The sequence below is a fragment of the Helianthus annuus genome, chromosome 8 (assembly GCF_002127325.2).
Source record: "Helianthus annuus cultivar XRQ/B chromosome 8, HanXRQr2.0-SUNRISE, whole genome shotgun sequence".
NCBI lineage: Eukaryota > Viridiplantae > Streptophyta > Magnoliopsida > Asterales > Asteraceae > Helianthus > Helianthus annuus.
In genome coordinates, this window is record NC_035440.2 from 99,184,774 (window position 1) to 99,197,184 (window position 12,411).

The 12,411-nt window shown below is 36.9% G+C and overlaps 1 protein-coding gene across 1 annotated transcript; it reads left to right on the plus strand.

Moving 5' to 3' along the window:
- Nucleotides 1–5,930: 5,930 nt before the first annotated feature.
- LOC110870394 lies at nucleotides 5,931–11,254 on the plus strand. The gene is made up of 6 exons (XM_035976093.1): nucleotides 5,931–5,999; nucleotides 7,152–7,226; nucleotides 9,164–9,430; nucleotides 9,483–9,601; nucleotides 9,709–10,418; nucleotides 10,524–11,254. The coding sequence occupies exons 1-6, from the start codon at nucleotides 5,931–5,933 to the stop codon at nucleotides 11,252–11,254; spliced, it is 1,971 nt and encodes a 656-aa protein (XP_035831986.1).
- Nucleotides 11,255–12,411: the final 1,157 nt, after the last annotated feature.

Sequence of the window (12,411 nt, forward strand, 5' to 3'; positions counted from 1 at the left end):
TACAAGATGATCAACTTGTACTTCTAATAAATACTAGTATTAAGAAGCTTAAATATGATGGTTTTAGAGCTTACAACTTTGCGCTTGATGTTTAAGAAGATTGAGAGAAAAATTAGGCCTCCAAGAACTCCCTAAATGCTCCTCATGGCTTATATGTTCTTGTAATGGCTAGAGTAGGGTAAAAATGTGGAGTTTATTGGTTGAAAATGGTGAGACTTGTGGGTGTTCTTGTGGCCGTGAGCTAAGAGGTTCACAAGAAGGTTTTTGGTTGTTGAATGTTGTTATGAAAAATGGTGAAATGATAAGATGGTCTTTACATCTTTTCAAGTGTTGCAACATTACTTCCATCATACTCACCATACATAAAATCCTTAGTTTTTCAACAAAAATCTTGTGGGTGGGACCCACTTCAAATCCCCATACATGGGGGGGGGGTTATATCATTATTTTTTTTTATAAAAAGTTACTAAAAAATAGATGTTTTAGTCATTAAGCGGAGTTCGGTGATTAGGGGTTTAATTACGCCATTAGAGGGTAATTAGTGATTCGGAACCAAAATTATTATTAATTAGTTCACTAAACTAGTAAAAATAGTGTTTAACTAGTTTAAACGGTTCCCGGTTAAGCGCCGGTTCACCTACGATACTTTTATGTCGTACCGATAAGGATTTTCCGTAAGTTATTTTCTTGCATCCGAAAGTTGTATGAAGTGATTCCGAGTCCAAATTTAGCTTAACTAGCTCGCTAGATTCTTCGTTTGCTTATTTCGTGACCAAAAATGTCGCCTACTAGTTCGTCGAGTCGCTAACGGACTAGTTTAGTGCATAGCGACGTAACGCCGGAAACTTGTGATTATGAACATTCCGTTGATATCATCTTATTGTTTTAGTATGTTTTTCATCAATTGACATTATTCCTAAGTCCCGGAAATGATTTGTTATAGGTTCGGACGCGTTAAAAATGCTATATTTTAAGCCGAAACGGACATTTTTGAGGTTAGGGCGTTATACCAGAAAGTCTCGTTTCTTTGCAAGATGTGTTTTCATAATAATGTTTTCTTATATAAATGGACTCAGTTATGTTATCCGAGTGTCGTTTTTCAGTGTTTCGGTCTGATTTCACGGTTTGCTGGCATGAATAGTGTAACCGTGAATAGTGCACGTGGCACTTTCTACCAACAATTTTTAGGACATTGTTTGATTGGTTTCGCAATACGATGAAAACCAACATATGTTTTAGCATTGTTTTCCTGTCCTAACACTGTTATCTGTTTTACGACACAGTTACGTAATTAAATTACGCTAAATGCATGAGATTATGTAAATAAAATAGTGATTAGTTTGTACGGAATTATTGGTTATTTGCTAGTTGTCACACTTATGGAAGGAACTAGTAGAACAGTGGAACTTGATGAGGATCAAGAACCACAAGCCGATACATGTTTGGTTGATACTAGCACTCAACAAGAGGTTGTTGAAGATAATCAAATGGTCGATCAACATACACAGAACGTTCGCAGATCTGGTAGAATTAGTAATCCACCTGAAAGATATGGATTTTTCATGGATGGATGCTACGTGGTAGATTCAGATGAACCAACCACATACCATGATGCAATGTCAAAATCCGATTGCGACAAATGGCTTGAAGCCATGAACGTAGAGATGCAATTCATGTATGACAACCAATTATGGGAATTGGTTGTGCCACCTCTTAACACCAAAGTAGTTGGAAGTAAGTGGGTTTTCAAGAAGAAAACGGATATGCATGGTAACTTGGATACTTATAAAGCGAGACTTGTAGCAAAAGGTTTCACTCAAACTCAAGGGGTTGATTATGATGAGACCTTCTCGGCCGTGGCGATGCTAAAGTCGATTAGGATATTATTTGCCATAGCTGCATATTATGACTATGAGATTTGGCAAATGGATGTCAAAACGGGTTTCCTCAATGGATATCTTGATGAAGATGTCTATATGGTTCAGCCTGAAGGTTTTGTCGATCCAAAACATCCTAACAAAGCATGCAAGTTAAAGAAATCAATCTATGGATTGAAACAAGCATCGAGAAGTTGGAATCACCGTTTTGATGAAGAAATTAGGAATTTTGGGTTCATCAAGAACGGCGATGAAGCTTGTGTGTATAAGAAAGCTAGTGGGAGCACCGTCACTTTCTTAGTATTGTATGTCGGTGACATTCTACTATTTGGAAATGATATTCCAACCATGGAAGGTGTAAAAGCCTGGCTTGGAAGATGTTTTTCCATTAAAGATCTTGGAGAAGCCGCCTATATTTTGGGAATAAAGATCTACAGGGATAGATCAATGTGCTTGATAGGTTTAAACCAATGTGCATACATTGACAAAGTCTTGAAAAGGTTCAAGATGAAGAACTCTAAGAAAGGTTTGGTACCTATTCAAAAGGGGACAATATTGAATGTGACTCAATATCCTAGCTCAAAGAATGAGCAACAAAGAATGAAAGGAATCCCATACGGGTCTGCTATAGGATCCATAATGTATGCAATGATATACACTAGACCGGACGTGTCATGCGCTTTAAGCATGACGAGTAGATACCAGCAAAATCCAGGTAACAGTCATTGGATGGCTGTTAAGAGCATATTGAAATACCTTAGGAGGACTAAGGATATGTTTCTAATATATGGATCTGGTGAAGAGGAACTCGTCGTAAAGGGTTACACGGATGCGAGTTTCCAAATTGATCGAGATGGTTCTCAATCACAATCTGGGTATGTCTTCATTTTGAATGGAGCTGCAGTCTCTTGGAAGAGCTCGAAGCAGGATGTTGTAGCATTGTCCACTACTGAATCAGAATACACTGTCGCTTCATTGGCAGTGCAAGAAGCTGCATGGTTAAAGAAGTTCATTGCCGACCTAGGGGTAGTCCCTACCATTCAAGAACCCTAGAGATCTTTTATGATAACGAGGGTGCGATTGCTCAAATCAAGGAACCTCGCGCACATGAAAAGACTAGGCACATTGAGCGGAGATTCAACTACATAAGGGATGAAGTAGAAAAGGGGAAGATATGTATTCGCAAAGTTCACACCGATCAAAACATTAAGGATCCACTCATGAAGCTCCTTGAACGGCCAAAACATGAGGGTCATACTTGTGCCATAGGACTTCGATATTCTAGTGATTGGATTTGATCTATTTTGTATTTGGAAATTGGAACAATTGTTATTTTAACTCTTTTATGGTATTTTGAGTTATGTTCCATTTTAGCATGTTTAAATCCGTGAATAAATTAATTATTCTAAATGTCTGTGGTCGATCATATTTGTGGGAACAAATATGAATGTAAGACTACTATGAACTTGGATTGGTGGATATTCATTAGGTATGAATATAGAGCAAAGTGTTGCTGCCAAAGTTCATAGATATTTGTGGGATACAAATATTGGACTGACCCGCTCTCAAATGTTACTGCATGGAATCATTTGTGATTGATCATAAGTAAATTTGAGCAAAGGCGAATATCATAGTATCCTTTGACCTTAGATACATATTGGGTCTTGATATTCACCAAATATTATACCTTGACTTACTTCTTCGTTGTCTGTAATAAGACAGTACATAAGGCTAAGCTCAGGTGTGGTACGAGGTGATTGTGAGAGACGTATGTAGTCAATAAGGGATTTTTTCCTCTTTTTCGTTGAGAGTAAGGTGTGTAAGGCCTGCTAAAGTTAAATCAACAGAGAATGATCACACTATGTCTCTGGATTTGACATGCATCTGTAACAAAAGGATAAATGATAGATTCACCTAAATCATGTTCAAGTAAGGGACTTGAAGGGGATGATGTTATTGAATGGCTTTTTGTCATACGTATTAGGGGTAGTAAACCGTTGTTAGGCGTAATTTACTGCTTGCATCAATCTTCTATGTATCTTATGCAAGTGGGAGATTGTTGGAGTCTGTATGTCCAAGACACATATTAAATTGATGTGGCTAGTACGTTATGATCCAAGTCGGGTCATACCCAATAACAAGCTAGACAAACACCTATAATATTTATTTATGATATGATCAAACAAGTAAATATTAACACTTATAATATTTAGAAATTGGTTTTCTAAATAATTGCACTTGAGAAACTAATAAATTATATGGATAATTTATTTTGAGAGAATATCTTATTTTGTTATTTAATGGGTTAAATAACATAATAAAAGTTGTGTAAGTCTTATAGCATGTGATGTTATAATTTTATAAAAGTTATAAAATTATATATATATATATATATATATATATATATATAAGACTTAAATTATTAAAAGAAAATTTTGATTTTTTTTTATAAAAACCATGTGCCCCCCCCCCCCCCCATGGTCTTCCCAAAGAATTTTTGGCCCAATAACATTACATCCATTTGCATGGTTAGTTGGTCCATGATTGGTTGATCAAGGTGGCAAGTTCTCTGAAATCCTTTTAATATATTTTGTATGACAAAATTGCAAGTGGGATGATCATATTTTTCTCTAACAAAATTCAAGTGCAAGAATACTTTCTTTTCTCTAGTAATTTTCGGCCAAGGGTGGTTGTTCATGAGAGTTTTTTCAAGTGAAAATCCTAGCAATCTTAAGGTGTTTGTTGGAGGCTTGGGGTATACTAGCTTGAGGCTTTCTTGTTTGGAAGCTAACATTCAAGAATCATCATCATCTTCCATCTCCTCGCTCTTGGAAAGGTTGTTTCTTAAAACACCCTATGGTTGTATTTTGATAGCATGCATGTCATATATGGATCCGGTTATTGGATTTTGCATTTAAAATGGTTTTAAATCTTGTAAAGTAACATGTTTTAAATCCTTTTTCCGCTGCATTTTAATTTTATTCGGATAAAAATACTTTGATAAACATGTGAAAAAACACAACAGATTATGGGGGTGATTGTTAGATAATCTTGATATGATGGGTCGAAGGTTACGGTTTATGGGATACGGGTCAACTGGGTCAGCTGGTTATTTGGAGTTTATTTATTAAGCAATAAATTAGTTTGAATAAGTGTAGGTAGTCAAAATGAACCGTTGCATGGACTGGGTAGTTGGTTGTTTTGATTTCACGAATTCTTAGGTTATTTCCTTTTGAATAGGAGCTAGCACATGTTGCAATAGTTAGTTTGTTGTTTTGAATGAGTCTGTGTACATTGCATGTAAGCCCTATATAAGGCTACATTGAGTTGTTTAATAATATAACCAGCAGCTTTTGTTTTGCTTTTCACTAGCATACATTTCCTTTATAAATCAGCAATCTTTGTTTATTCTTTTATTGTACGAGGTGTGAGTGTTTGTATTAGCCAAGGTCTGATCCAACAATGGGTGTGATTATTTAGATGATATTACAGAAACATCTCATCTTGCAAAGGTAACTATAATAAACGAAACTTCCAATCCTTAAAATAATTAATTCTATAAGTATTACAAAAGGTTTATATACATCTAAAACCTTTATTGTAAAAATATAATTGTTACAAAAAAAATGATATCGTAACATTATATAGGTATAAATACATAATCAATTTTATATCTTAAGTTTATGTGAAAAAAAAAAATGTCTTGCAAATTGGTTCCATAATAACTGAAATATACAATAATATTTTAAATGAAATATTGAATGAAACAAATGTATGGATACAGTTACCGTCTTCATTCTCTTTCCAAATTTTCGATTCAATCAACATCGCATTCCTTTTCCGTATTCAATCACCGAATCACTTGTGATCTTTTCTAAACTTGTGGGCTCAATCACAATATTAACCATTCTACAAACGTATAGGAGCATCATCAAACTCTAAATTAATCCGAAATCACAACTGCTACGTTAACGAGAAGTCATGGTTTAGTCTTTCAGCACCAAAACTACACAACATCACCGCAACCTCTGCAGCCGCCGACCACTGTGGAACATGGAGAATTGTCGAAGGAGCCTACCGGTCCCGGATTTCTGCCGACTAGCCTTGAAGCGTTTGAACCAGGTAACCGAAATCACCATGTATCTGTTTTCGAATCGTGTTCTTGTGACATTCTGCTTTACGTATCCGGCGTTGTTCCGTTAATTTGCACAACCCCATCAAACACTCGTTACTATCCATGCCCAATTGTCCGCAAGCCGCCATCCATTGCTTTCATATCCATCTCACTTGACGACGAAGGTAACCATTTTAAAATATTCCGCAAATTGTATTGTTTTAGTGTCCGTAAGTTATCTAAACTAAAGCCGCTACATCTACTGTTGAATTCTTTTGGAAACCAAACATAGATGAGGTGGAAAGTAACATAAGAAAACCATCTCTGGTCGTTTCAATCTTGGATTACTAGTTCTATTTAATAATTTGAAACCATCAAAATTAGAATACTAATTGAACATTTTTTTGAACCGTTTCCTATCACCGGAGATGATAACATGTCCGTGACTATCTTATCCATACAAATTACAAATTATGAGTAGTCCATTTAAATATTTAGTATTGTCTTTAGAAAGATAATAATAATAATAATAATAATAATAATAATAATAATAATAATAATAATAATAACAATAATAATAATAATAAGTGGACAACTACTGTTGATCCTAAACATATATAAAAGACTAAATCTATACATATATATATACATATATTTTGTAAAATAAGGTTGAAAAACATAACTGTTTTGAAAGATAAAACAAATCTTTTATGATTAAAAAGGTTTCAAAAATGATTTGAAGGTTCAGTAAATGTATATTAATCCAAGAAAGTTTAGTATTTAAGGATTGATTATAGAAGCATGGGTTTCTTGCCAGCATACATTCTCTCAACATTTCATAATACCCAACTTGATAGAATAATGATTATTTTTATTTTTAAGTTTATTTCTGTTGATTGGGAAACAATTGATCTTTAATAAATAAATGGCTCTTGTTTAAAACTTCTAAGACTAATGAGAACTATATACATTCGGTGGAACTCATCTTTCTATAAAACTGAAAGAAAAAAACAAATGACTATCGAGACATCGTCCAAACATTTCCAAACCAACCTCGGTTTATGTATATAGATATATATATATATATATATACATAATTTCACATACAAACTTACTATAATGGTTTGGAAACAATTTTAACCCCAACCTGTATATTTTAGGTCACCATATTATTCAAGAGAGACGCTAATGTCACGTTAGTTGGAAGCTACGGTTATTGTTATTTGCAAATTAAGGTACAGATTTTGTGGTCTCCTACTTTTAGCATAATATTGTTTTTTTCTTTATTCTCATAGTGCACGGATATTCGGTCCGTCACTCATAGCGTAAAGTGTTTACTCGCTTCATAATATTGTAGTATCCATCGTCACCGTTCTATGATTTTGTTGTTACACATCTCGTATTGAATTATTGCCTTTAATACGCATGCGATAGGTTACATTTTTTCCCACTCACTGTCGCATGTTCCCACAAGTTTTTATTTATTAATTTATTATTGATCATTGGCTAGATGTGATATAGGCTTAGTGTATCCCTAGTGTATTTGCCTTGACTTGAGTGAATTATTTTATTGACCTCAATACCCGAGCATATCCACCTATGCGGACATAGGGCGTCATCATAGGCACAGTAGACGTGCACCATCCGTGGCGGTGCGAAAGGCCCACGGCGTCTCTATATTGTATTGTGTGCTAAGTGATTGCACTTATTGATTATTGAGAGGCGTATGGATCGATCCTAGGAGTGTAAGTGTAAGTGTTAGTGGGATAGGTGTGAGTGCCCACATCCCCTCTACATAATGGTGCATTGGACTACAGCTAATGTACAAAGTGTTAGTGTTTATTGTTAGTGGCTCACATGGGTATTTCTATTATACCTTTATGGTATTCATCAGAGATCATTCAGCGTATTGTATTGTTTGCATCGAAAGTGTATAGTGTATTGCTTCTATCATTTATGTGTTAGTGCTATTGTTTCTCTGTTACTGGGCAATTTTTGGCTCAACCGTTTCTTTTTGTTGTTTTCTTTTACTATCTTTTAAACATGTACTTAGGGAAATCGGGGGAATGTGTGAAGACTGATAATAAAAATGCTAGAGTTGGAAGCAAGGAATTTAATAAAACTTTATATTTAATAAATTTAGATATTTATGTTTTTCTAAAGAGACCGTTATGTCATTTTGGGGATTTTTGTTTTAAACCTCTGGAATTTATGTTTTAATTAAGTTATTAATTATCTTTGATTATTTCTGATGAGACCGTTATGTCATTTTGGGGATTTTTGTTTTAAACCTATGGAATTTATGTTTTAATTAAGTTATTAATTATCTCTGATTACCGAATTGTGTAACACGTCTGTTGTTGACAGAAACTATTGAAGCTGAAGCTATCCAAAGACCAAAGACAGTGCAAGACTACGTGAAGATTGCAAGAAGACTGAAGACAAAGTTTAAGAAGACTGAACACAAAGTTTTTATGAAGCTATTGTCAAGGGGGAGTTTGTTGGTGCATATTTGTGACAACAGCTTAGATTTGGTCTTTGGATATCTTGTAATTAGTTATACGATAAACGGTTAGCAGGTTTAGCTTTGTATTAGTGAGATAATTGAGTTTGGGCTAAACTAAACCCAATTGGATGTCGGGGGCGATTTGGGCCTTGCCCATAGAGGAAACCCTAGTCCAATTAGTAAACCTTGTGTTATATAAACAAGGTTAGGCTTTAGGGTTTAGGTTAATCAGTTAATTAGCCAAAACACAGTTTGAGAGGCATTAGAATTTCGTGAGAGCAGATTAGGGCTTGGACGGAATTTGAGTGTGGTTAGGGTTTGATTGATTGTAATCAGTCTTGATAGATAATCAATAAAACCCGGTTTGATTGAATTGTTGTTTCTGTTCTTCTACTTGTTTCTGTGATATTCTGATCAAGAGGATTCCGCACTCTTAATCGGATTGACAATTCTGTGAAGATCCATACACATCAAGGGGACCTACAACGTCAGCCCTAATCGGGGCGGGGTGTTACAGTTATGGTATCAGAGCTTAGGCTCTATCCTGTAGAAAACTTTAACTAAATAATTAAGACATGTGAGGATTGGGTAGACATTGGGTTAGGTATTTCGTTATGCGATAAGTCCTTATTATTTGTTTTATCTAAATTCTTAATGTGTTTTTAGATGCCTCCTCGTCGTGAGACACGCAACTCTGGTCGTCGTAATGGTGGTGGACCAAATGAGCCTGATCCAAATATCGTAGCTGCTATCACTCAGGCCTTTACTGCTGTGCTGCCTACACTTGTTCAGGTCGTACGTGGTCCTGATCCGAATCCGAATCCTAATCCAAACCCTAACCCCAATCCTAATCCGAACCCTTATCCCAATCCTAATCCGAACCCTAATCCCAATCCAAATCCAAACCCTAATCCAAACCCAAACCCAAACGGTGTATGATTGGCTAGATAAGTTCATAAAACAGAAACCGATATCTTTCACAAAGGCAACCACTCCAATTGTAGCAAGGGATTGGATTGCTCATATTGAGAAAATATTTCGGGCATTAGGAGTTGGCGATGAATTTAAATCGAGATTAGCATCGTATAAACTAGAAGAAGATGCGTAAACTTGTGGGAAGGTGTATTGGAGGAAAGAGGAGGAGACCCATTTGTGGAGAATTTACCTTGGGCAGATTTTCGTGCTATTTTCTTCGAGAAATATTTTAACAGCGTGGATAAGAGTTCTTACACACGAGAGTATCACAATATCCGTCAGAGGATTGACGAACCACTTTCTGACTTCACTGATCGATTTTATCGACTAGTTGGATTTCTTGGGTCAGCTGCTGGAACACCAGAGGAACAAGCAGAGAAATATCAATGGGCAGTTTGTGATCGGATTCGTAGAGAAATCATCCAGTCAATGTTCCCCACTATTGAAGAGGGCGCTAAGGCTGCCAAAAAGGTTGATATAGAGAACAAAGAATTTTTGGGTGGTTCCAATAATAATAGGAAGAGAAACAGAGACGAATACCGCACTCCGTTCACTAGTGAGTCGTCTCAAGCACCTACTCGAAATAATCAAAACAATATGAGGAATAGGTCATCGGGAAGGAATAATAGACCATGGCAGGGAAGGAACCAAAATCAGGGTCAGATCAAACCCTACCAGCCACCAACCCAAGCTCAACCCGTAAACCAGAAAGGTAACCCGAACCTTACCCAGCCTCCAGTGTGTAACCATTGCAACAAATGTCACCCAGGCATGTGTCGTCGACTTATTGGGGCTTGCCATAAGTGTGGAGATATGGGGCATAAGATTAGTGAGTGCCCAAAGGCTGGTAACCGACCAACTGATACCACTAGGGGAGCTACTGTGCCACCTACTACTGGAGGGCGTGTTTTCTTATTGACTGCAGGGGAAGCTGCTAATGCTCCAGGTACCGCCTCTGATAAATGTTTCTTTTAGTATTATTATTTTGCTTGCTTAGTTGTTTATGGTTTTCATACGATCGTTTGTGTCTTATTGTTTACCAATTCACTAGGTACCGTTTCGGGTAGTATTTATTTGGGCGAGCGTGACTTATATGTGTTATTTGATACTGGGGCAACCCACTCGATAGTCTCACAACTAATTGCCCGGCATCTAAAAATTTCACCTTCCCCATTGGATCAAGCTTTAGTTATTTCTACACCAATGGGAAATCCTTCAGTTATTACTCACGTCTATAAAGATTGCCCGCTTGTGGTCGGAAATGTTATTCGTATAACGAATCTTTATCCCATGCAAATGGGAGATTTTGATGTCATACTAGGCATGGATTGGTTATCCATGCATCGAGCTACCATTGATTGTCACTCCAAACGAGTCATTTTTGGTGATACTCTGAATCCTGAATGTATTTATCAAGGAGCTCAACCTCGAAAATCCATTAAAATCATCTCTGCTCTGAAAGCTAAAAAACTTATATCCCATGGATGCGAGGGATTCTTAGCTGCTATTAAAGATACCTCAGTGGATACACCACGTGTCGAAGACGTTCCTATTGTTCGAGACTTCTTTGATGTCTTTCTAGAAGAATTTCTAGGGATACTACCTGAACGAGAAGTAGAGTTCACTATTGATTTGATTCCCGGAGCTGAACCTATTTCTAAAGCACCCTATCGTATGGCCCCATTTGAGTTGAGGGAATTGAAAGAACAGCTGCAAGAACTTTTGGAACTTGGATTCATTAGACCTAGTGTTTCACCTTGGGGAGCACCGGTTTGTTTGTGAAGAAGAAGGATTGTAGCATGCATTTATGCATCGACTACAGGGAGTTGAATAAGATCACCATTCATAATTGCTACCCCTTACCGCGTATTGATTACCTTTTTGACCAACTGCAAGGAGCGAAGTTTTTCTCAAAGATTGATCTCAGATCAGGGTACCATCAGTTGAGGGTCAGAGATCAAGATGTTCATAAGACAGCATTTCGTACCCGGTACAGTCACTATGAGTTTCTAGTCATGCCTTCTGGTTTGACAAATGCTCCTACTGTTTTCATGGATCTTATGAATCGAGTATTTCATGAGTACTTGGATCGGTTCGTGATTGTATTCATTGATGACATCTTAGTGTTTTCTAAAAGTAGAGGAGAACATGAGGACCATCTTTGCACTGTTCTAGGAACTTTACACCAGGAGAAGTTATACGCAAAATTTTCTAAGTGCGACTTTTGGCTTGAACAAGTGGTGTTTCTAGGCCACATTGTATCAGCAGAAGGTATCACAATGGATCCATCAAAGGTGGAAGCTATCACTAAATGGCCCAGACCAACTTCAGTCACTGAAGTTCGAAGTTTTCTTGGTCTAGCGGGTTATTATCGACGTTTTGTGGAGGGATTTTCTCTTCTAGCTTTACCTCTCACTCAACTCTTGAAGAAAGGGGTAAAATTTACTTGGAACGATGATTGAAAAAAGAGTTTTGAGGCAATGAAGCAGAAGCTAGTATCCGCCCCTATTCTTACTCTACCTTCTGGCACCGGCGGGTTCGATATATATACAGTGATGCATCGAAGAAAGGGCTTGGTTGTGTTCTTATGCAGCATGGAAAGGTTATTGCTTATGCCTCGCGTCAGCTTAAACCCTATGAGGTGAATTATCCAACGCATGATCTAGAGTTAGCAGCAGTTGTTTTTGCACTCAAGATTTGGAGGCATTATTTATTTGGGGAAACATGTAACATATTCACCGACCATAAAAGCCTCAAGTATATTTTCACTCAGAAGGAGCTTAACATGAGACAGAGGAGATGCTTAGAGCTACTCAAGGATTATGATGCCGACATTCAATACCATCCTGGCAAAGCAAATGTTGTTGTTGATGCACTGAGTAGGAAGAATTCTGGGGGTTTGGCATGATTGACTCTTGAGCCTCATATTCTATCGGACC